The 25,802-nt window shown below is 43.4% G+C and overlaps 1 protein-coding gene across 2 annotated transcripts in view; it reads left to right on the top strand.

The window, feature by feature from the left end:
- DNTT (DNA nucleotidylexotransferase) overlaps window positions 1-17,330 on the top strand; it is a 189,770-nt gene extending 172,440 nt beyond the window's left edge. For both annotated transcript variants that reach the window (XM_014581825.4, XM_025179755.3), the window contains exon 11: window positions 16,762-17,330. In XM_014581825.4, the coding sequence (XP_014437311.3) occupies window positions 16,762-16,848 (87 nt within the window). In that variant the 3' untranslated portion in view covers window positions 16,849-17,330. The remainder of the gene's footprint in view (window positions 1-16,761) is intronic.
- The last annotated feature ends 8,472 nt before the right edge of the window (window positions 17,331-25,802 follow it).

A 25,802-nucleotide genomic window follows, 5' to 3' on the forward strand; every position in this document is an offset into this window, starting at 1 on the left:
TTTCTTGATCGCCTTTGTTCAGAATGAGGTGTAACAGTTAATCTGAACTAAGGACTTAGTTCGGATTAACTTTAAACTGCCGTGTGTAGCCACGGGCAGTTCGTTCGAACTAAGGGGGATTTAAAATGGTGGCCAGACGGGAACATGCAAATAAAGCCCGGGATATTTAAATTCCGGGCTTAATTTGCAACTCTGGTTGCCTGATTTGCCTACCTAACTCGAATTAACGAGCTAGTGTAGACATACCCTAACAGATTTTTTGGAGCATAAGCTTTCGTGGGTAAAGACCCACTTCGTAAGATGCATGTATTGGAAATTCCAGAGGCAGGTATAAATAATGCTCCACTTATTTTTCTTCATCTATGGTCATAAGAACATAAAAAAGGCCATACTGTGTCAGACCAATGGTCCATCTAGCCTAGTATCCTGTCTGCTGACCTTGTAATGTACCAGATGCTTCAGAGGGAATGAATAGAAAAGAACAATTATTGAATGATCCGTCCCCTCTTGTACAATTCCAGTCTGACAGTCAGAGGTTTAGGGACAGCCAGAGAATGGGGTAGCCCTGACAATGTGGACTAATTGCCATTGATGCACCCAACCTTCATGAATGTTTATAATGTTTTTTAACTCATTATAGTTTTGGCATTCACGATGCAATAAGCTCTATAGGTTGACTCCATGATATGTAAAGAAGCATTTATGTTTGTTTTAATCCTGCTGGCTGTTAATTTCATGGGATGAGCCCTGACTCATGTATTATATAAAAGGGTAAATAACACTTCCTTAATAACACTTCCTTCCTTCACATATAGACCCCTGTCATATCTGCTAATGGTCATCTCTTATCTAAGCTGAACAATCCCAGTCTTTTTAGTCTTTCATCATATGGAAGCTATTCCACACCCCTTTTTTTTGTTGCTATTCTCTGCGCTTTTTCCATTTCTAATACAGGTTTGACCTCCCTGGTCCAGCACCCTTGGGACTTGACCGGTCTCAAACGAGGGGATTTGCCAGACCAGGGGAGGTCCCTCCCCTCCTGGCCCATGCTAAACCTCTCTTCCTCCTTCCCTCCCCCCCCCCGCACTAGGGCTCCAGCCCTTCCCCTTCCCACCCACCCTCCTCCTGCTGCTGCCTGCCCAGCTATTGCTCCCTGAGCTGCAGTTCTCCAGCTCCCACTGGCCCCACTGCTGCAGGGGCCAGAGCTGTGCAGCCGGAACCAAAGCTCCCTGGCTGACACCGGGCCTGGAGCTGCACAGCCCCCTACTACTGCCTAACTGCTGGGGCTAGATCTCCCTACTGCACCATCTTTCTCCCCCTGCTCCATGGGGCTCCCAGCTGAGTTGCCACCCTCTCCTCCCCTTACCTCCCCTCTGTGCTATGCTCCTGCCCCATGGCCAGACCTCTCTATACCTGGACTCTGTGGTTCAGGAACATCTGTGGTTCTGCTGGACCGCGAGTGTTGGCAAACCAAAGTCCTGATTAAGGGAGGTACATCTTTTTCTGAGATGGGGCAACCAGAACTGCAGTATTTAAAGAGTGAGTAAGACATGGACTTATACAGTAGCATGATATTTTCTGACTTATTATCTATCTCTTCCTTAATGGCTCCTATGAAGGAGCCTAGCCTTTCTGACTTCCGCTAAGCATTGAGCTGATGTTTTCAGACAATGATCTATAATTACTCCAATTCCCAGACTCCAGTTTTATGAGGACATCTTGATTGATTCCACCGGATGACTGTGCTTTGTTTTATGTAGCTGTACTGCATTTATATGAGAATTACAGTGAGTGAATAGATAATTTGTAGATATTTGTAATTCTGTCAGTGGTGAGAATGCTATTTGTACAAGGAAGTGGGGGGGGGGCACAGAAAGTACAACTAACCAAACAATCTTGCACTTTTGTGCTATCACTAAATCACGGTCTAATGTTGAAACTGTAGATCTCTGAAGATGGGTGTGTGTGTTACTCCTCTAACTTGCCATTTAATGCACTAGCCTTTCACATCTGGATAAGTAGTTTCAAATCTCAAAGATTGCAGGCTCTTTTTTAAAGTTCTGAATAGATATTATAAAGGGATAAACTGGCACAGTGACTTGAAGTGAAGATCTATTTGAGGTGCATTATAGTATCTCTCATTGTGCATGGTTTTGCTGCTGCTGTTGTCTTCTCACTTTCATCAGGGCAAATTCACCTACAAAACTGATTTGAAAATAGCTCATTTCCAGGCACCCCAAGCAGTAGACTCCCAGGTGAGCAAATGCCAGTCCATCCACTTCTTTTTCTATATATTTATTTGTCACAGTCTTGCCTACTCACACTGTAAGAACTTGAATAGTGCTGGAGCTATATAGGCATACAGTCTGCCTGCTGTTTATCATCCAATATATTGAAAATCTTGTAAAAATAGTAATAATTATACTGCTAATTAAATTTTACTTTGTAATAATTTTTAAATAAAAGGAAAAAGTGTACTACTGTAATTAAGTTAATGTAGGTGATGTCTCTCACCACACTCTACATGAAAATGAATGAATACTGTACAAATCAAATGTAAATGAGAAAATCACTAAGAATGCTATACATGAGAGTTTATCATTTAAAAATATGCAAGCATTTTGGGATTCAAAGGAAAGACTGAAATGAATACAGGGATGACATTCTCTAATACAAACCTAAAAATTAATGCCAGCCAAATACTGCATATTTTCTTTGATATTCCCAAAAATATTTTATCTGCTTTCCTTCCACAATCTGCTTTGTGAAAATAAGTATGTGAGAACCAGATATTTTATAGGCCTTAAAGCTTAGGGCCTCAAAAGGTCTTAATTCCCAGGTGCCATTCTGTCTCCAACAAGTACATGATTATAGATTCCATGAGATAATGAAACCCAATAGTGTGCCCACTGCATTTTTTCAGGACTAATAATTGCAGCAGCTAAACAGCTTATTGTACCGTAATGGAAGGAACATGAGGTATAGGACCGGATGCTTCACTCTCCAAAAGATTTTGGCTATATTAGCCAGAGAAAGATAAAGTGTGAGCCTCCAAATTAATGTTTAAGGGTAGTGGTAAAAAGCAGTATGTATAGTGGAAAATGAGAGCTGATGGCTTTTTGGTGGCCTATGTGAATGAAATTGGTGGTCTTAGTCTGCTATTTCCTAAGGAACTAGGGTCTAATCCTAATTGCAGATGGCAGTGTCATCTTCATTAGCAGTAGCACTTGACAACCCAGTGATTTAAATAACAAATATAGACAAAAAATGGAACAGCTTATCCTTCCACCTGTTCAGGATTAAAGAATGTAAGGGCATGTCTACACTAGGAAATAATTTTGAAATAACTTATTTTGAAATAACTCCCTAAATAACTGTTTCGAAATAGCATGTCCATACTACAGGGAAGCCTTGAAATTAGTCAGAGGCAGGCTCCCATGATATGGTGAATTAGAACCCCAAGAAGCAGTTGGGGGTAATTACTTTGATTCTGGGGAGTAGTTATTTTGAAATGGCTGCAGTGGAACATCTACACTACTGCTATTTTGAAATAAGTGTTATTCCTCATGGAAAGCAGGAGTTATTATTTTGAAATACCCAGTCTGTTATTTTGAAATGATGGGCTTGGTAGTGTGGACGCTTTGCTTGTTATTTCTGATATAGAGTGTTATTTCAAAAGAACTCCCTAGCATAGACCAGAACTAAATGAGAAATGTGTGAGGGCCTGCTCTGAGGACCTCACTTTCCCGTGCGGTTAGTTTGACATTTTTTGCAAGCACTACATTCACTTTTATTAATTAAATGATATCCTTTGAGTGCTATGGAATTTCAAGTGCTAAGTGGGTATTTCAGAGTTAAGTCATGGCTTCTAAGCCTGGGAACTGCTGAAGTGGAAACAATCTGAAGTAAAGCCTATAGGGAGGGATCTATAGCTTATATAACGTTTCCTAATATCTCATTTGCTCCATTTAGTATTTTTACTTTGTTATTTATAATTATATTGAGATATAGTAGTAGGTTTGCAAGGAACACGTGAATTTGAGTCTATTTTGAATGATGAGTTGGTGAAACTGAAATTGCAGGGTTCCTTAAACACTAGACCTGTTGGACCATATCTACTGGCTAGTGTTCATTTGCACATTTTAGAAAGGCCTTGGCTTTTTATTTGTTTAAAAAAATTCCACTTGGTGGTGCTCGTCAATCTCTGCTTTCTTTGGGCTGTCTTACCCTTCTACAGGTATTGGGTGAGGAAATAGCCAAAGGTGTATTGTCCCTTACATGCCGAGGAACTAGCAGGTCTTTATATGTTGTTGCCTAGTCAAAAGAGTAGAAAAAAAAGGCAGGTTTAATGTTACACACAAAGGTGCTATGTAAAAATGGAGAAGGAAACCTGTGAGTCACATGCCTGCAAAGAACCAGAATGCTTTATAACTCTTCATGTTATTTAAATGATACATATAACCCACCACAAAAATTGCCTCTCACTCCAATGCATGCTGGATTGGCCCATCCTGATTTAACTAATACTAGAATTCTTATTTAGATATTAATGTTTTTGTCTAGCTCAGCAGTTCTCAAATTTTAACAACCCAAGGTTCTTCTTCGAGTGGCCCCGTGGGTGCTCCACTCTAGGTGTCGGGTCCCGTCCCGGCGCCGCAGCTCGGAGACTTTTCATAGCCGTGCTCCCGCCGGCTCGCGCATGCGTGATTCACCAGGATAGCGTTCGCGCCTTTGATCAGCCGCGCGCGAGCCGGCAACCGTCAGTTCCTCTCAACCGCCTCAGGTCGCGGTCGGAGCTCCCTGATCTCTTATCTACTCATGTTTAGATAGTTGTCTACCTGTAAATAGTTAGAGTTCTTAGGGTTAGCTGTGTTCCTGTTTGCTTTACCTGTTCCCTTGTTTAAAAAAAAAAAAAAAAAAAAAAAGAGAAAGTAGTTCTTAAAACTGTTTTTACTCTGAAGCGCTGCGGCTAAGCGCGAAGCTGTGAAATTGACTAACTGCAGCGCGTTAAACCAGCTTCAATCTTTCCATAACTTGACTCAGAATGCCAGGATCAACTGGGTTCAAGAAATGTTCGACCTGCCGAGAAGCCATGCCAACGGCTGACGGCCATGATAGTTGTATTAGGTGCCTGGGAGACACTCATGTCCCCGACAAGTGCACCCATTGCCGCAAACTGACTTCGAGAGCCCGGAGGGAGCGGGAGATGAAACTCCGTATGTTCATGTTCGGCAAGGCATTGCAGCCTGATCCTACCCCTCCAGCAGCCACAAAAATCTCCCAGCACAAGCGGAGAGTGGCTTCTCCGGGACCGACTGATTCCCAAGCGGCAAAGCCGCCCCGGGCGCGATCCCTCCCTGTGGCAGCTTCAACCCCGGCAGCGGCATCTAAATTGACCCCCGGGGGGTCCACACGACTCCCGGGGAACGGCACAAAGGAGTCCTCATCGTCTAGAGTCAGAGCGGCTTCAGCACCAACACCGGGAGCGGAGCCGCAATTGAAGAGCAAGCCGGCAGCGGCTTCAGTTTCCCGCACCTTGAAACTGACAAGCGCGCCGGCACCGCAACTGACCAGCGTCCCGGCACCGGCTTCAGCGGCTTCAACGGTGCCCGGGGGATCGGCGCCTGTCTCCCCTGTCCCGGCGGTGACGTCGGCACCGTCTTCCCCAGCACCGAGACCTGAGGCAGAACATGCTAATGTCTCAGGCTCGGCACCTTTGTCAACTCCGGCACCGGGCGTCCTGCTGGCACCGGCGTTAGATCAGCAGCAGCTGGCCTCTCCGGCACCGTCCCGACCTCAATCACTGACTGGTTCCCCTATACCTCGGGGTAGAGATCAGACTCCAACACATAGGAAGTCATTATCAAAGACCCATCACAGACACAGGTCTTTTTCCCCACCTGCTTCACCAAGAGGGCGGAGTCGCTATCACGACTATTTTTCCCCCACTCGGATGATGTACAGTCGGCATGGTTATAGGGATGCGGTGTATTTGGATGCACATCGATCCCGTTCACAATCCCGATCGCCCTCCCGTCTCTCGAGATACGGATCGGGGAGGCGCTCCCCCTGCCGTGTTTATTATATCCAGCATGATAGCGCACGTTCTTCTCGATACCCCTCTCCGTCACGCTCTGAACGTTGCTGTGACCGATATCATAGATCGTATGACGAACGCCTCTACCGTCATCGTTCACCTTTATCGCATAGAGGGTCTTCTCACATCTGCCAATCACCGTTAACGGACTACTCACACCACAAATCACAATCACTACACTCACCTTCTCCAGCCAAAAGCTCAACAATTCAATTAGACCAATCCGAACCAGAGGAGGGTCAACTATCAGAAACGGAGGACCCTAAACCGGAAACTTCCCCGGCGGACTGCCCATCGTCTTCCCCGGATGAAGCAATTTGCCCAGCTGAAATCTCCCCACCGGACGATCTGAAACATTTCCAGGACCTCTTCAAGCGAGTGGCAGACACACAAGACATCCAATTAGCAGATGTGCCTGTTAAGAGACATCGCCTTCTCAAGAATATACGCCCTCAACAACGTGCGAAAGTAGCGCTACCAATCGATGAGGCGATTATGGAAGTAGCGGACGACATATGGCAAACCCCAACATCAATTGCACCTACAAGTAAAAAGGCTGATAGAAAATATTTTGTTTCAGCGAAGGGGTTGGACTTTTTATTTAATCACCCCCAACCCAATTCACTAGTAGTGGACGCAGCGCAACGTAGGAGTAAGGCCCCACAGTACAGAAATCCCCTTTCAGACAAGGACAATAAAAAATTGGATATATTTGGGAGGAAAGTGTACTTGTCAGCTACACTCTTACTTCGCATTGCGAATTACTCAGCCCACCTATCAAACCATAATTTTGATAATTACTCCAAATTGGCGGATTTATTGCACCATCTCCCAGACACCAAGAAGCCACTCCTGAAAGCGATAGTGCAGGAAGGGTACACATCGTGTAGCGCTGCACTCCAGATCGCTATGGATGTGGCTGACACAGCAGCTCGGGCCGCTGCTACTGGTATAGCCATGAGGAGATCATCTTGGCTTTTGTCTGCAGGGGCACCGAAGGCGTGGCAGAGCAAGGTTGAGGATTTGCCCTTTGACAAACTTAAACTTTTTGCGGCAAACACCGATGAGGTCCTCCATTCGGGAAAGGACTCACGCACCACTTTACGTACACTGGGGATGTATACACCTTCCTTCAAACGGAGGCGTTATTTCCCATACCAACGGAGGTATGACTTCAATTTCCCTAGACAACAATCACGGCCCTTCGACAACCAGCGTCCTAGACAGCGCCCCCAGCGCAAGCGTCCACAACAGAACCGTTCGGGCAATCAACAGTCTACCAAGCAACAGATTTGACTTGCTTGTCGAGGATACAAACCAATCTTCCATAGTCAATGCGGAATCGCACCATCTTTTTCACCATCGTTTACGCGCTTTTTACCACCATTGGTCTACGATCACCACAGACAGATGGGTGCTAGAGGTAGTTCAATCCGGCCTCTCCATCCCTTTTCTCTCTATTCCCCCTACCACTCCCCCCTCCCCGTCCCTCTTCAGGGACCCCTCTCACGAGAATCTATTGGAGCAAGAAGTTCAACGTTTGCTCAACATCGGGGCGATAGAGAGAGTTCCCAAGCAGTTTTGGGGGAAAGGCTTTTACTCCCGTTATTTCCTCACACCAAAGAAGTCGGGAGGATGGAGGCCCATCCTGGACCTTCGAAGACTAAACCGGCACCTTCGAAAGCAGCGCTTCAAGATGGTAGCTTTATCGACCATTCTGCCGTCGTTGAACGAAAAAGATTGGTTTGCAGTCCTCGACTTGCAAGACGCTTATTTCCACGTAGAGATTCACGTGGCACACAGACGCTTCCTTCGGTTCCAACTGGGGAGCGAACATTACCAGTACAGAGTTCTTCCATTCGGCCTGGCATGTGCCCCCAGGGTCTTCACCAAGATGCTAGCAGTGGTCGCGGCCCACCTACGCAGGTTAGGGGTGACGATATTTCCCTACTTGGACGATTGCCTTCTAAAAGGCACGACCTACACGGAAACGTGTCATATGGTTCGGACAGTGTCCGACGAGTTTGCTACCCTGGGTCTTCTCATAAATCTGAAGAAGTCAACACTAGTTCCATCCCAAAATCTCATGTTCATAGGTGCACGCCTCGATTCAACCACGGCTCGCGCGTATTTACCGATGGAACGTTTTACAATCATCAAGGAATTGGTGCACACGGTGGTCCACGCTCCAACGATTCCCACACGTGTCTGTTTACAACTGTTGGGGCATATGGCGGCTGCCACCATCGTCGTGCCCAACGCAAGGTTACGTTTTCGTTGCCTCCAACACTGGTTAGCCACGGTCTACATCCCGTTGAAACACGGTATCCACAGACCTCTAGTGGTGCCGCAGTATGTCCGGGAATCCCTCCAGTGGTGGGTCAACCCGACCAATCTCCTCATGGGCGTTCCATTTCATCGTCCCCAACCTACTGTACAAATAACGACAGATGCCTCCCTCATAGGCTGGGGAGCCCACATGGGCAATCTCACGGTCCAGGGACGGTGGTCGACAAGAGAAATGCTTTTGCACATCAATGTGCTAGAATTGAGAGCGGTGCGACACGCGTGCAGGCATTTTCAGTCACGCATTCGAAATACAACCACAAGGATTTTAACAGACAACATGGCGACTATGTTTTATATAAACAAGCAAGGAGGGGCGCGATCCCGTTCTCTTTGCACGGAGAGCATCCGTTTATGGAATTGGTGTATTACCAACAACACTGTTCTAACAGCTTCCTACCTGCCGGGTACCGACAATGTAGTAGCGGATTCTCTCAGCAGGCGCTTTCCACACGACCACGAGTGGGAGATTCGCTCGGACATACTGAATCGCATCTTCGGTCGGTGGGATTTCCAGCGATAGACCTGTTTGCGACAGAACTCAATTCGAAATGTCCCAATTATTGTTCAAGAGCCGGGATAGGACGTCATTCGCTGGGGGACGCCTTCCTGCTCCATTGGGGGACGTCGTTACTGTATGCTTTCCCACCATTAGTGTTAATTCCCAGAGTTCTCGAAAAGATCAACGTAGACAAAGCTCGGGTAATTCTTCTCGCGCCAGCATGGGCTCGCCAGCCTTGGTTCTCAACGCTTCACCAGATGTCAGTGAGAGTCCCATATCCTCTACCTTCCCTTCCGAATCTGTTGACCCAGGACAACGGATTCCTCAGTCACCCACGACCGGAGGTCCTACACCTCACTGCGTGGATGCTGACTGGTTTACCGATTCCAAGCAATCCTGCTCCCAACGAGTCAAACAAGTGTTGATGCATAGCCGGAAACAATCTACTCGTATTGCTTACACAGCTAAGTGGGCAAAGTTCCAAACCTGGTGTGCAGACAATAAAGTGGACTCGCGTTCTGCACCTTTACCTTGCGTACTGGACTATCTCTTGCAACTTCATGACAACGGTTTGACAATTGCATCACTACGGGTGCATCTGGCAGCAATTAATGCATTTCATCATAGGGTTGGTGATAGTTCGTTGTTTGCTCACCCCACTACGAAGAGATTTCTGAAGGGGCTCTTGAATCTCCATCCCCCGCGGAGACCTCCCCCCCCCCGCATGGAATCTGGACCTGGTCCTACAAACTTTGACTCGTCCCCCTTTCGAGCCCTTAGCAACAGTAACACTACACTTACTTACGCTCAAACTGGTTTTTCTCCTAGCCCTCACCTCAGCTCGCAGAGTGAGTGAGATAGCAGCCTTCATGGCCTCTCCGCCATACACAGTTTTCTCGAAAGAATCAGTAACCTTGAGGACCCACCCAGCTTTTATTCCGAAGGTGTCTTCTGAATTCCACATAAATGAACCGGTGGTCTTACCGTGCTTCTTTCCGAAACCTCATACCTCAACTCAAGCAGCGCTCTTACATACTCTAGACGTGAGAAGGGCATTGGCGTTCTACATCGACAGAACACGGGGCTTTAGGAAAACGGACCGTCTGTTGGTTGCGATAGCGGGCCACTCGAAAGGACAGCCTTTAACTTCTCAGCGCATTTCTAAGCTCATAGTCTTATGTATATCGATGTGTCATTCGCTGCGAGGGAAGCCTCTCCCCTCTCGCCCTAAAGCTCATTCAACTAGGGCAGTGGCTGCCACTACGGCCTTCCTCAGTGGAGTGTCATTTCGCGACATTTGTAGAGCAGCAACATGGTCTTCATATGAAACTTTTATAAAACATTACGCTATAGTAGAACACTTTGCTTCAGATTTCTCCGTGGCTACAGCAGTACTAAACCGTGCTAATAGTCTTGGTTCCGGAGCGCTGTGATTCTGCTCTATGTACTGCTCTGAAGTCACCTAGAGTGGAGCACCCACGGGGCCACTCGAAGAAGAAAGAGAAGTTACTCACCCTGTGAAGTAACGATTGTTCTTCGAGATGTGCCCCGTGGGTGCTCCACGACCCGCCCTTCCTCCCCGCTCCGGGAAAATTTCTCTTCTTGTTGTCTCTTTCAGATGAGCGGATGAGAGGAACGGACGGTTGCCGGCTCGCGCGCGGCTGATCAAAGGCGCGAACGCTATCCTGGTGAATCACGCATGCGCGAGCCGGCGGGAGCACGGCTATGAAAAGTCTCCGAGCTGCGGCGCCGGGACGGGACCCGACACCTAGAGTGGAGCACCCACGGGGCACATCTCGAAGAACAATCGTTACTTCACAGGGTGAGTAACTTCTCTACTCCCATTACAATTTAAAAATGTTCAAGGACATTTTTGTTTTGTCCTTCTTTGGGGCCTTGACTCTGCTCATTCCATCCCACTGCTGTGTGTTGCTCACTTTGCCCCGCACTCACTCACTTTCACTGGGAATTGAGATACAGGTTTCAGGACTGGATCTGTGGGCTCTGGGGTGGGGTTGGGAATGAGGAGTTTGGGGTATGGAAGGGGTCTCTGGGCTGGCACAGGGGTTTGGTGTGTACAAGGGAGGTGAGGGGTCCAGCGGAGGGGGCAGGCTCTGCATTGGGACCTGCCATGAGGGGTTTTGGAAACAGGAAGGGGCTCCAGGCTAGGACACGGGGTTGGAATGGGGGAGGGAGTGAGCGGGTCCTGGCTGTGCTTACCATGGCTCCCAGGACAGAGCTGCCAGGTCCCTATGGCCCCTCGGTGCAAAGTTCCTGGCCAGTGGGAGCTACAGAGCTGGTACTTGGGCAGGAGTAATGTGAAGAACCTTACTGGCTGCCCATGAGCCTGTGGACCTTAAGGATCTGATGGCTGCTTTCAGGAGTTGTGTTTGTAGGTAGCCTGCCTCAGCTCCAGGAAGGGGTGAGTTGACCAGCGGGGCATGTGAACCCCAGTTTGAGAAATGTTGGTCTAGCTGGCTCCATAGAATTGAATGAGTTTAAACAAACTAACAGTAAAAATAACATGCTATCTGATTGAACTTTGGGAATAGTAATAGGAAATCATCAAATAGTGCTAGCTGAGTGAGTTGGCTCTCTTCTTCACTTTTATTAAAGATAATTAATGCCACAATGAAAATAAGAAGTAGCAATTCATGCAAGAAAACATTTGGAAGGCAGATGATCTATATTAAGTGTACTTAATGGTCATTTTTTCAACCATGAATTTAATCTTTCCGTACACTGAAATAACAGATTTGATCAGATGGGATAAGAGGCAGGAAATACCAGTTGCTACAACCCACTGTTTTTTGTAAGTGTAATCAATAATGATGATTGGAAATGCATCTTGGTTCTGTTGAATATTGGTAAGGAGCTTTAAAAACTTCACAAGGAAGCAGGCAGTTCATTATTTACTTTTCTTCTTGAGCAAAAAGGAGTGGGGAAAAACCCGAGGTGGGTGAGGTAGGGAAACAAAAAGGAAAAGAACAGTGTTGATTGCTGATTGTAATAATCAAATATGAGTCATAGTATTAGTTGTACAGATTGACAAAGAAGCAGCATAATAGGTTATGATTTACATTAATACCAGTCATACAGCTAAAGTATTTGGCAGGTGCCAGCTAGAGATTCATTTAGAGACATAGGTTGTAGCTACTGAAAAGAGTTGTCAGCATCAACTCCTTGTATTAGAAAATTCCTGTCAAGCAAATGAGATGAGTAGTACTCACAGAAATAGCATCTCTATACGTGGGAACAAAAGTGGGATTCTATTGTGTTACAGAAATGCGAAATAGTTTGAGGTTCAGAAGACGTGAAATGCTTCCAATAAAGAGCATCCGTAACAGATGGCCATACATTTAGGAACGCATTTCAGGTTTCTGCAATGATTCATGCATGCTAACAAAATCATCCAAGTCCTGTCCTCCCACATGGAGCAGTGGATATCGTTGTATCAACTGCTTTTTGATTTTTTAATTGGATGATTTTAACAGTTTATTAAACTGAAAAATCGTTATTATACAATCAAACCAAAGCACACACCACCTACGTTGACACAGCAGTGTTATTCCGAAATAACATAGTTCACATCTACACTACAAGCAATTATTTCAACATCATGTCAAAATAATTTTAAGCTGCAGGATTTCTTACTCCGACTCCTGTAACTCTCATTTTGCGAGGAGTAAGGAAAGTTGGAGGAAGAGTGCTCTGCCCCAGACTTCCTGCTCTGTAGGCAGCGCCAAAAGCCTAAATAAGCTATTTTGAATTAAGCTACACAATTGATGTGGCTCAAGTTGCATAGCTTATTTCGGCTTTAGCCCTGCTGTATAGATATGCCCTCAGTGTTAACAGAAAATTAATGTCTGATCATCTTCATCTACTGTGCTGCACATATGCCATGATCCATTCATGTTTTGCTTCCTATTATTATCCAGAAGTGAGTGACACAATTCTGCTTGCATTTTAAAAATAACTCAATAAAGGAAAAATAATGAGGAATCTGGTGGCACCTTAGGGTACGTCTACACTAAAAGCTTCTTTCGGAAAAAGCTATTCCAGAAGATATCTTCCGGAAGAGCTTATTTCGAAATAGAGCACCCACAGTACAGGGAAGTCTCAAAATTAGTGTGAGGCAGGTTCCCCGAATGTGGTTGCCCCAGGAGGCACTCGGGAGGAATGACTTAGAATGGCCCTGGTGAGGAGCTATTTCGACATTGCAGCAGTGGAGCATTCTCACACACCCTCTTCCAAAAGAACTTTTTCCGGAAGAGGTGTTATTCCTCATGGAATCAGGTTTACCAATGTCAGAAAAAGCCCTCCAATATTTCGATTTTCTTTCAAAATAATGCAATTGTTGCGTGGACAGTAGTATTGTTTTTCCAGAATAAGTCATTATTCCAGAATAACAGTGCAATGCAGATGCACCCTTAAAGATTAACAAGTTCATTTGGGCATAAGCTTTTGTGGGTTGCAGCTCATTTCATCAGACACATGAAGTGGAATCTTCATTTGGCATGGATTTATACATACATACAAAGATGGAAGTGCTAATGAGGCTAATTTAATTAAGGTGGACACTTGAGCAAAAAAAACTTTCAAAAACAGCCTTCAGCTTGAAACTGCAGAGCTGGAATTCATATGAAAACTTGACATCATCAGACTAAGTATGAATAGGGACTGGGAATCCTTTTTTACCACTGGTCCTCCATATAATGTAATGTAATGGGGCTCCTGGTTATTTTTTCTTAAACAGACTAACACTGCTCTCCCTCTGAAACTTGTCTCAATAAACAAAGAGAGAGAAGAAAAGTAGGCTTTGGAAAATGGGAGTCCTTCCAATTACCCTGGTGATCAGAATACTGAGTTGGTTACCCCCAGCCATTCTGAATAGTAGTGGATGATGGGAGCCACTAGGTTTTTTATGTTATTCCCAGAAGCACTGCACCTGCCCAGAAAGCAGTGATGCTGCTTGCAAATGTGTTGCAGTTTTGGAAGGCTGCCCAGCTGATGTTTTGTAACTCAGTTGCAGTGTATCATTCTATGGAGGATAAATATCCGGAATGCCATTATAGTGCTGGGTAGAGATTTAAGGGCTATGTGTGGGTATTCTCATTTTTCTGTCTTCTTAGATTTGTCTTTTCTGGCATGCCTACATTTCTCCCTATGTAGAAAAAAATATCTTTTTCTAATGAGATTTTTTTGTATCCCTCTCTTATTTCAGAACATAACATTTAAACTAAATTGAAAAAGTAATGGAACATAATGGGCTGGTGTTTGAAACCTCTGTTACTGCAGATATAATTTGTAACTTACAATTAATAGTTGATGCAAGATAATTGCAGCTAATTCATACTGTCAAAAATACATTTCCAACTCTGTGACCTGTGGGCGCCTTGCCAGAGTTTGGATGCTTTATATGCTATAAATTTCACATGGAAAGACTGGAGATTGGATGATCTCCCTTTTAAAAAGTAGAGCTCCATACTTGCTCTACAATTACTAAAGAAAAATTGAGTGTCAAGTTTATTTCATTTGGAGTGAAATAAATCTCTGAATGAGTGGGCCAAATTCTACCCTTGAGTTTTAACTTGGCTTGTTTGTAATGGAATCTCCTTAGCCACACAGACATAGCTATGTAACAATTCTACATTGTGATGCTTTGCTACTATTATGTACAAGTGATGTACCATCAATAGCCATAGTACCAGGTTTAAACTTGAAGAAGCATTATTGAAATCAATAGATCCAGAGCAAGTAGAAAGACTGCTATTATCATCAATGGGCGTAAGATCAGGCCCATAGTGCAGTACGGTTGGTACACAAAATTTCCCAGCAGCAAACCTGTGGCATATAAATTCCAAATAATTGGGTTGTAAGATCTAACCAAACAGCTCCCATGTCTTGTAGGAAACCAGTGTAGGCAGGCCGCTCTATGGAAGCAGAGAGAGACAATAGGTATGTGCGTTGGCTATAAAATTTAGTGCAGTTTCTAAAATTATCTTTATATTCAAAGTTATAGTTAATTCAGAATAAATACTAATGCTAATTAATGTTAATTAGATTTTTTATACAGAGCACTTGCACATTAAGGGTTCATGCCACTGGGTCAGAAAAATGTTAAACACACTATTACACAACATAGCAGTAATTTGCTGAAAGAGAAATGACTTAGGTATGTTGAATGCATTCAACTGCATATTGGGTGAGCTTTATGTAACTACTTCATGAGCAAGTTGATAATTTTGAAACAGTGAAATGGAAATCATATATCTTTCCCCAATGATCTGGTCTAAGAGATAAATGTAACTGGACTGCTTGGAAATAATGACCATAATATAATAAAATTTAATATCCCTGTGGTGGGAAAAACTTCTCAGCAGTCCAACACCATGGCATTTAATTTCAGAAAGGGGAACTACACAAAAACAAGGAGGATAATTAAACTGGAATTAAAATATACAGCAACAAAAGTAAAATCCCTGCAAGATGCCTGGACACTTTTCAAAGAGACCATAATAGAAGCCCAACTTAAATGTATACCCCAAATTAAAAAACACAGTAAAAGACTAAAAAAAGTGCCAATGAGGCTTAACAACCAAGTAAAAGAAACAGTGAGAGATAAAAAGGCATAATTTAAAAAGTGGATGTTAAATCTTCGTGAGGAAAATAGAAAGGAACATAAACTCTGTCAGATTAAGAGTACGGCTACACTGTGGGGGGGTTTTTTGGAAGAGGTATGCAACTAGTGCTCGCATTTGCATACCTTCTTCCGTGCTTTTTTCCAGAAGAGGTTTTTCTGCCATTTAGCCCCGTCTACATGGGGCCAAATGTTGGGAAAAAAATCCCTCTTTAGAAAGGCCCTGTAAACCTCGTTTGGGCCCTCCTAATGGGACCCTAGTTTGATGTCTTTTAGATCTGGGGTTCTGGTTGTAGCACATCTAATCTATGCAGGACTCTCGGGTGATAGTGGTTAACTTCTGAACAACTGTCTTACTTCCAAACTTCGCCAAATGGTAGGCTCCACAGTTTGCAAGCTTTGTATCTTTAACTGATATTGCACCACGCTTGTGAAAGTGGTTGGTAACTACTAAAAGTGAATGCTTTACCATACCACTTAGTTGTCACATTGTCTGGTTTTGTTTCTTTTTTAAAAGTAAATGTTGCTCCTAGTTTTTGTGCCACCATGTTACAACACCGTATAAAGTACCCACGTGTAAAAACAAATGTGAATTTTACTGTAAAAAGTTTATTGGGGAAAAATTGTAACTATACCTTCCTGGTCCCACAAAATTTCCAATCCAGTTTTCCAGGCACATGAAATTTCTTTCTGTAAGACATAGAAATTAGGGGAGCTCTAATATTGCTGAGTTTTGCCCATAAATAATTAGCATAACTGTGTGGAATTGGCTTGAAAATGTCTTTGAGAAAACGTCACGTTCATATACATATGACATTGATGAACTTGTTAGGAAAGTCAACCCTGGAGGAAAACATGAACTTCCATTTAAAAAAATTAAGCCCTAATCCCTGTGCAGTTAGCCTGGGAATGTAAATCAGTATGAAAATATGTAAACTAGTCATGGGAGCTGAGTGGAACAAGCAGACTGGTCCACTTCTATAACATAAGGAATCATTTTGCTTACCATCTCCCAGAGGTAATCACTCTGCATATGGATGTGGTAAAGGGAAAATGAGTCACTTATGGGAGTCAGAGTGGACTAGTCAAAAAATGACTAGCTTAAGTTTCAAATAGCAAGAACATTAATTCAAATAATCTTCAATGCTCAAATTAACCTTTTTTCTCCCTTTGCAGAGGATATTTCTCAAAGCCAAAAGCGAGGATGAAATTTTTGCACATCTTGGCTTGGATTACCTTGAACCCTGGGAAAGGAATGCGTAAAAATATGCTTTCTTCAGTACACAGCTTTGGTATATCTTTGTGTTTGTATTAGCATATTATCTTTGTGTTTGTAGTATCCTTTTGAATTAGATATCTAAGTTAAAAGCATCAAATGTCTTTATTTATAAAGACAATTACCAAATAAAATATTAGTTAGAATTCACTATAGATGTTGATGTTTTATGTGCTCCTAGAATAAAGATCTATTGTAGCCCTGCAAACTTCTGTGCTTAAGTCATGCACGCAAAATGTGAGTCTCCATGGTATTACTCCAGTTTTATGCTGATGGAGTTAAACTACAACTATCGGACTAAAACTATACAGTGTTGCAGTGTGAATCAGAATGAAAATATATACTTGGTTGAGCTTGTGGTGGACTTACACTGAACTCTCCTACATGTCGCTGTTTGTCTGTGACTCAATATATTTTGAATGCCACATCCGCTCAATTCCAACATTTCAGATAATGTTCTAGGTATCAGTGGCCTGAACCCTATTGATTTTGGGGGAAAATTAGAAAACCAAAAGGGAAAAAAATAAGGGAGCCCTTAGGAGTAAAAAGAAACACCAGGAGTTACTGGTACATTGCAAAAACCCTGTCTGCCCCAGGCTAAGTAGGGAAGGGTGGCAGGTGGCTCTGGGCCCCTAGACTGCTTCAGCTAGCCCAATAGTGGCAACCAGGAGCTCTGAGACTGCAGCAATGGCAGCCAAGAGCTTCTGGGTTCAGGCAGCAATTTGAAGGGCCCAGGGCTCTGGCCACCGCTGCTGCAATAGTGACAGGCAGGAGCGCCAGGATCTTTTCAATCACCAGACCCTGTGGCAACTGCCCTTTTGTGTCCCTCACCCCCGTCATCAGTCCTGCCAGTAGGGCCCAGCAGCAATTGTCTGTAGGTCAATAGCACTTTCCATCTTAACACCTCTCATCATCTTCCAGCATGACAATACTCCACCTCACCCCTGCCTATGCTCCCAATAAAGTTTAATGTATTGACATTCTGAACGATTTTTCTGCCAGGTAAGTCTGCTTCCTCCCTCACAAGTCTGCTTTCTGCATTATGCTGATTCATGAAGCACCCTTCCATTGTGTTTTGCATTGTGATACTGACTCTTAAGCAGCAATGGAGATTTTTCAATCCTAGTGCAATAGAATAAAAGCTACAGTTGCTCATCTAAATACAATGCTTAATTCAGGGCAAAAATAATCAGAAATTAAACTTTAGGATTGTGCCATTTCTGCATACTTCATACCATAGTGGAATTAATTAACATCCTGGTGTCCGCATAAACTACTTGCATCTTATAACTCCCATCTTGCCTGCAAATGCATTTCTCTCAGTTATGTCACCTGAAAAAGTATATGACAAATATAGTTATACTAGTCAGCTACCCTAACACTGGAGAAAACATAGCATCATTTTGATCTCATTTTTCTGTCACTTTTTCTCAGACTTTTTTATTATTTGGCACATGGAAAATGAATATATTTCTTGCAAAAAAATGACAAGGTGAAATAACTAAGATTCACAGAGAATTCATGAGTTACAAAAATTACTATTATTGAGTGAGGTTCTAATTCCTGGGAGAGGTTTTCTGATTTGAGTTATACTGGAATCAAACTAGATCTGGGTGGGAAACCTTTGGACTGGGGCCATTGATCCACAGAAAAATTGGGCGGGGGCCACACATAAATACGAAGCAAAAACCCCAAATAAAACCTCAGACATGGCCTCCAGGTGGTAAGCAGAAATAATTTTTAAAAAGTTACACTCACCTCACTTATGTATCTCGGGGCACCAAAGTTCCCCTCACACTCCAGCCCTGCGAGGAGGCGCCAATCCCCAAGGGCCAGATTAACTCTTCTGGGGATCCTGGCTATTAGATTTTATGGGCCCACCCTAGGCTATGGCATATGGCCAAAATCAGGGGTTTGGTGTGTGGGTGGAGGCTTCCAGGGAGCGGGCTGAGGGTGGGGTTGCAGGTTCTGGGTGGAAGGTAGGGTGCAGAAGTGAAATGGGGGTTCAGGGTGTGAGTGGGAGCTAGGGTCTGGGTGGGAGGTAGGGTGCAGGAGAGGACTGGAGTGCAGGGTGAGGTGAGGGTTCAGGGTCTGGGCAGCAGTAGAAGTGCAGGATCAGGCTAGAGTGAAAGAGGTCTGATTGGGAGCGGGATGCTGAGTCTGAGCAAGAGGAAAGAGGCGCAGAAGAAGTGAGTTACAAAGGACCTCGGGCAATGAGTAGGCTCAGCAAATAAGACAAATAGAGGCAAAGTCAGAAGATAAAGTATGTGTTGTTTTCTTGTACAGCCTTTGCTAACAAGAACAAGCTGTATAATTATGAAGCAAGAACAAAGTACAGGCACACTACTCCATTGGAAAGACTGCCAGCAGATGGCAAGGAGAAGATGGAAATGCTTCACAGTTACTCTGCTTCAGCATTCACTAAACAGTTATCAATTATAACAGGATGCTTATTGCATTAATAGAGGCCAAGCCAACAAGGTGTGGAGTTTCCTATTGATTTCAAAAGCACTTGAAAGGGCTCAGCACCCTACAGGATTGGCCCCTCAATTAAGAAAGGGAGAGGTCCTGAGGGGGACTTAGGCTGGAGCAGGTTAAGGAAAACAAAATCTAAATCACATATTGTAATCAAGACAACCTGCTACAATCCCCTAAAGTGTTAGTGAGACTGCCAGAGCTACTGGTAATAATTCTTGTGAATTCAAGAGGAGAGGTGAGGCCCAGGGGACTGGGAAAGGAGAAAGTGTAAAAAGGGCAGACCTGTGTTTATGAAGGGAGGAGGCTAAGCCAGAATTTCAGATCAGTAATCATAATATGTAATACGTTGCTGGGATGATTAATAGACTTTATTTTTTTAAAGCACCTAGAGGAAAATAAAGTGATAAATCATGGGTAACATAGGCTCATCAAAAACAAATCATACCAAACTAATCAAGTGTTGGAGTCCCTAGAGGTTGTTTTAAAAATGTTCCTGCTGCCATGCCAAAGCAGTTTGGTAAAGGGTGGGGAGAGGAGAGCATAGTAATTTTTAATAAGCTTTTGAGGTCTAACAGTTGATTGGTGACTCCGCCTTTGGGAAAACCAGAAGCCTTTACAAAGTAAGAGTAAAAATCACAATATGCTTAATATTTTTCATATAATTCAGATAATTTTCAATGGCTATCAAATATCCAGGAATATCTGGTGTCATGTTTACGAGCAATAAACAGGTTTTCATTTCCCACATTCTTTAGGCATTGTTCTGTTTTAGTGACAGATGAAGAAAAAAAATGGTAAAGAAAATTATTGCTCCAGACTGTCTCTTTCAATCCCTTTAAAGCTATCCTAACAGCAATGAGCAATGTCAGGGCATGCCTTACTTAGGCTGTAGATAACAGCACCAGTGGACCTGAATGACTCTCCACAGAATTTTGATAACAAACAGCGTAGCTCTTTGCACAGATTGCATTATGTATAAATAAACTCAGCAGTGCCCAAGGTTTCTGATGCTGAGATTGCTCTGCGAACTTGTCAGAAACCTGAGATCTATCTGTAATTTGTGTGTGGATATGGATACACACACACCATTTAAAAAAAATAAAAATCAGCATATTTCTCTGTATTGTCTTTCTGAGCTCTGTAAAGTTGTGTTTTACATTGCACACAAACCCTGATTTTACTTCTGCCAAAACTGCTGGACATTATACTTTTAGGTTATGTGAGTTTTCTTGTTATTCACAGAGTTCTGTGCCAGTGTGAAATGGACTCTCCCACCTAGAGTATTCTCCCCATGACATACTTTGTTCCATCAGCAACAATTTAACATAATATACTCCTGGGACAAAAAACATTCAGGCTGTGTCTAGACTGGCAAGTTTTTCCAGAAAATCAGCCGTTTTTCTGGAAAAACTTGCCAGCTGTCTACACTGGCTGCTTGAATTTCCGGAAAAGCACTGACGATCTCATGTAAGATCGTCAGTGATTTTCCGGAAATACTATGCTGCTCCCATTTGGGCAAAAGTCTTTTTCCGAAAGACTTTTGCACAAGAGGGCCAGTGTAGACAGCACAGTACTGTTTTCCGCAAAAAAGCCCTGATCGCGAAAATGGCGATCGGGGCTTTTTTGCAGAAAAGCGCGTCTAGATTGGCCACGGACGCTTTTCCACAAAAAGTGCTTATCCAGAAAAGCGTCCTGCCAATCTAGACGCACTTTTCTGAAAATGCTTTTAACAGAAAACTTTTCCGTTAAAAGAATTTCCGGAAAATCATGCCAGTGTAGACGTAGCCTCAGTGAGGAAAATGAAGAGTCCCATAAAAAAAATGAACACTGAGACCTTGGATAGTTTTGCAGGACCAACAGACTTCTGTCTGAATGACTGTTGGTGCAATAACATTCCAATATGAGCATTGCCACTGGTTTTGCTTGCTGGCAGGAAGTGACTTGAAATTTGGAAACAGGGTAACCAACGAGCGGAGGTGCAATCATTGTAATAAGATGGACCAACTAGTGTTTACCCAGCTGCATTTATGCATTAGATCTTAGTCTTTCCTGTACTTTGCTGCAAACGTGGCTGCCATCCTTGCCTACCAATTGCCCTTGTTTCCAAATCTTTGTTCATCAGACATCTTTTATTGTGATCAGTTAACACCAGACACACTGTGTCTTAGCTGATTAGATAGTGCCTCAAGGAACAGCACCACTTGATAAGTTCCCCCATCCCCACATCCAGCCAATACACTTTCCTGACATCTACCCACATGCATTTGCAGTTTATCTTGTACAAGCTGTTGTGTGGAAGGAACTATATGTTCCCTTTATCAGACTCTCTGTTTAATCCGTTTCAGTCGTAACCATTGTAGTTTGGAATGATATGGATCTCAAGGTACCCAGAATCTCTACCTGGGCTCTGTTCCAACTCTGAGGCAGTTCCTATTCAAACAGTTCCCTTGTGTGCTGGCTCCCTTCCCCCATCTTCTTCACAAAAGTGATGCTCTCACCCGGAGGCTTGGATTCTTGTTCTCTTTTTCCCACTTCATATCTTCTGTCCCTTTTCAAGCACATTAGATATTTGATATTACAGTGCCTGCCATTCAGTAAAGTAGGGCACTCTATCATTCCAGTGCCACTCCTTAAGTTAGTGGACAATAGGATAAACAGCAAAACCAGGAATGTTATTGGCTGAACAGATCATCCTTTATTTCTCCTCCTTGATACTCACGCCACCCTTTCGGCTCTGTCCCCAGCCAGATGCCACTGACACCCTTTACTTCTTTCTGTGAAGAGGTGTTCCTGGTAGTTCCTCTCATTGAAGGCTTTCTGAGTGGATCATTCTGAGAATCTGTCGAATATGGGTAGGGGCGGGGCGGGGCAGGGCATTCTCACAAGTTGCATAGTGCTTACAACTCCTACTAATTACTAATTTGTCTTAGAGTGTTAAATACACAAAGGCATCTATCCTAGCCCCTTTACTCACACAAAGTGGCTCTAACTCCAGATAATCGCCACTATGTAGAGAAATCTAGATATACCACAAAACTGCTATAGTGGCTTCTCCGCATCCCCTGTTCCCCATGACTCCACTGGAGATATTTAAGAGCAGGTTGGACAGATATCTATCAGGGATGATCTAGATAGTGTTTGGTCCTGCCGTAAGGGCAGGGGACTGGACTTGATGATCTCTCAAGGTCCCTTTCAGTTCTAGTATTCTATGATCCTATGAATGAGGATCTCATGTGCCCTAGCAATCCTTGGCTGTATCTAAACTGGCCAGTTTTTCCAGAAAATCAGCTGCTTTCCCGGAAAAACTTGCCAGCTGTTTACACTGGCCGCTTGAATTTCCGGAAAAGCACTGACGGTCTCATGTAAGATTGTCAGCGTTCTTGCGGAAATACTATGCTGCTCCCATTCGGGCAAAAGTCCTTTTGCGCAAAACTTTTGTGCAAAAGGGCCAGTGTAGACAGCTCAGATTTGTTTTCCGCAAAAAAGCCTCGATTGAGAAAATGGCGATCGGGGCTTTTTTGCAGAAAAGCGCATCTAGATTGGCACGGATGCTTTTCTGCAAAAAGTGCTTAAAAGCATTTCTGGAAAATCATGCCAGTCTAGACGTAGCCCTTGACTTCTGTAACAGGACCTTGAGGCTATTCACAATCCTGTGAAGAGCTGCCTTCAGGACCAAAAAAATGACAAGGGCATCTTTGTTTCCCCTTGCCTTCAGCTGCACCAACCACTCCTTGGGAACAGCACCAATTTGTTTTCAAAATTGTATCCAGATTGCTCTTGAGGGAATACAGCTGCTTCAACTTGGCCCTTGTTGTGTGGTGAATGCAGAAGATCAAACTAGTGATCCATTAAGTCTGGTATGTTGTCCAAGGCTGCAATTAACACCTGATTCTTGGGAAAAATGGGAACCTCCCCCCAACAGTGTCCCTTCATAAATTTCAAATCCAGTTATGCTATTTAACCCAAGAGGCTCGTATTGCCTGGTGAATGAGAAATAGTTAATAAAAAATCCTTTATTATATAAAACAACATCCCCCGTCCTCTTAGCTCGTACTCAAGGAGTTGCCTAATCACTCACAACACAGATCAATCCATAATACGTTTTGGCCTAAGGCTGTTTACTAAAGTCAAATTGTGTCTGTTCCAATATCACCTCACTCAATGTCAAAGCACTACTAGAAAAGGTTCCGCTCTATTCAGTCCTTTTTAAAATCCCACATTAAACAAAAATTTTAAAAAAAACTTTCTTCGGTCCATATGTGTAAAACGCTAGCCAAAAAACCCCAATCCTTAAATTCAGCCTTTAATCCAATACTTTCCAATCCAAACATTAAGATTTTTTTTATTTTAACTGGTTACATGGACAATCTACATTGCCTGCCTCAAGATTACTACTAAACTACATATGCCATGGGCTCATTGGGTGGAAGTCAAAGATCAGAGTATTCCTCAGCTAAAACCCCTCAGTGTGCAGCCAGTCACTGTCATTAGTGAGAGAGGGCCAGCAGTGAGGATACCATGTGTGCTACTTAGGTTACCATGTGTGCTACTACTTTCACTTGCTCCTGTTAGTATTAGCAAACAAAGTAATTTGACAAATAAAAAGCCACAACCTAAACTAGAACTTGGCTCACCAATCTAGCACAAGCTTTGTTAGAGCACACTGGTCTGCTCAAAACAACATGAAGGTTCAAAAGGATTGCTCGAAGCAATAAGCTTTTGAATGCCTTTCCCATTCAACTTCCACATCCTGAGGGACAAATGTTCACATAAAGACATGTCAAAGGCATTCATTACAACAAACAAACAAATGCCACTCACCAGCTGGGGTTAGGAGAACTCCTTCACTTGCCCACTGGTATATATGCAAGTACTTGACACATACCTCTTGTGTGTTGATTTTCCTCTAATTGCTTCAGTCCTTCATTGCTAGGAGGTTATTCATTAACACCTAAAAGAAAGAAAATAGCAGACAAGGCAATTTCAAATGAATACATTACATCTATATTCCTGTTGTAATGGAGCTCAGTACTACTACTTTAATGTCAGTTATGGGCTGGAAAATGGATGATGTATAATATAGCAAAAAAAAAACCCAGTGCCAACTGTTTGAAGATTCATCAATCAACCTGTATAGAGTATATGTCAATATTTGAAGTGTATCTTCCATAACAGGGATAGGTAAAAATTTTTATTGGGGGCCATACTGAGATTTGGGTAAGTGGTCAAGAAGGGCCAAACTTTTCTGCCTTCTTCTACACCCCCGCAAAATCCCTCAGCTTCTATTTGCAGGAAACCGGCCAATAGGAGCTGAGAAATTGCTACAGCATCCCACATCCTTAGCAAAATCTTTTGACTCCTAATGGCCAGTTTCCAGCCAACAGGAGCTGAGAGATTTGCTGGAAACAGGGGCTGTGCATAAAGCCTCACCTTGCAGCACAGAGAACTGCAGGGATCAGCTAGCTGTTTTGAGTGGTGCTGCTCCATGGTGCAGACTGGGGATATAGAGTAAAAGTCTTGGCAGGCTGGATCCAGCCCACTTCTGTTCTATAAGTGTGCTTCCCTTCCTGAACTATTTTTATGCTTGTATAACAATAAGAAGTTCAATGGTATTATGCTTTATTTATACCATTGTAACCAAAAGTAGAATCCTGTGTTAAATTTAGGCCTTAACCTTCAATCTGATCTATATGGAGTGATCCTTGAACCTGGATGAAGCCCTACTGATGTTAGTTGGACTCCACATGGATACAAATTTCCACTACAGGGATCCAATTACAGGATTAGGCTCCTGAGAGCCTATGTTCCTGGTGGCAGAAATTGTGTCTTCTGTGTTTCTTCTAGTACAAAGCCAGTAAGCAAATAATATAATCAAACATGGGACATAACTTATAGCTTAAGACCTCTTACTTCAAATGCATGAGATGCAGAGAAGGTAACCTAATTTTTGTAGTAGTGAAAACATGAACCAGGGTTGCAAATAGGTCATGGGTATCGTCAACAAGTTGAGCTTTTTGAAAATACTACAAGGTGCTCTGCCACGTGATTGTATGCAGGGCAAGAATCTAAGAAACGCACCAAAATGAGGCAGACTCTGGATGAGTGGGCCTCTTAACTAAGACTGTTAGCAACAGATGGCTGCTTTGACAATTGGGATGGCATGCTAAAAGAGTGAATTTAAATGCCTACACAACCCAAATAAGTGCAAGAAAGTGCCTACATGAAGGAACTTTATATTTGGACTCATTTTGAAAGGCCATGTGAAATCATTAGCAAACAAAGCATTACAATGTGTTAAAAAGAAGACAGGATAAACCAAAAAGAAATAGCCTTTAGAAAAATCAAACCCACACATGTAACCAATCAGCCGTGGAGTTAATATTGCACTAATACCTGTCCAAAAGAAAACACAGGAAGAGCCTCTGAGAGATGCAATATGTCATTTGGTAAGAGTAGGTAGTTC

This window comes from Pelodiscus sinensis, chromosome 8 (assembly GCF_052426305.1).
Source record: "Pelodiscus sinensis isolate ZL-2025 chromosome 8, ASM5242630v1, whole genome shotgun sequence".
NCBI classification, from domain to species: Eukaryota; Metazoa; Chordata; order Testudines; family Trionychidae; genus Pelodiscus; species Pelodiscus sinensis.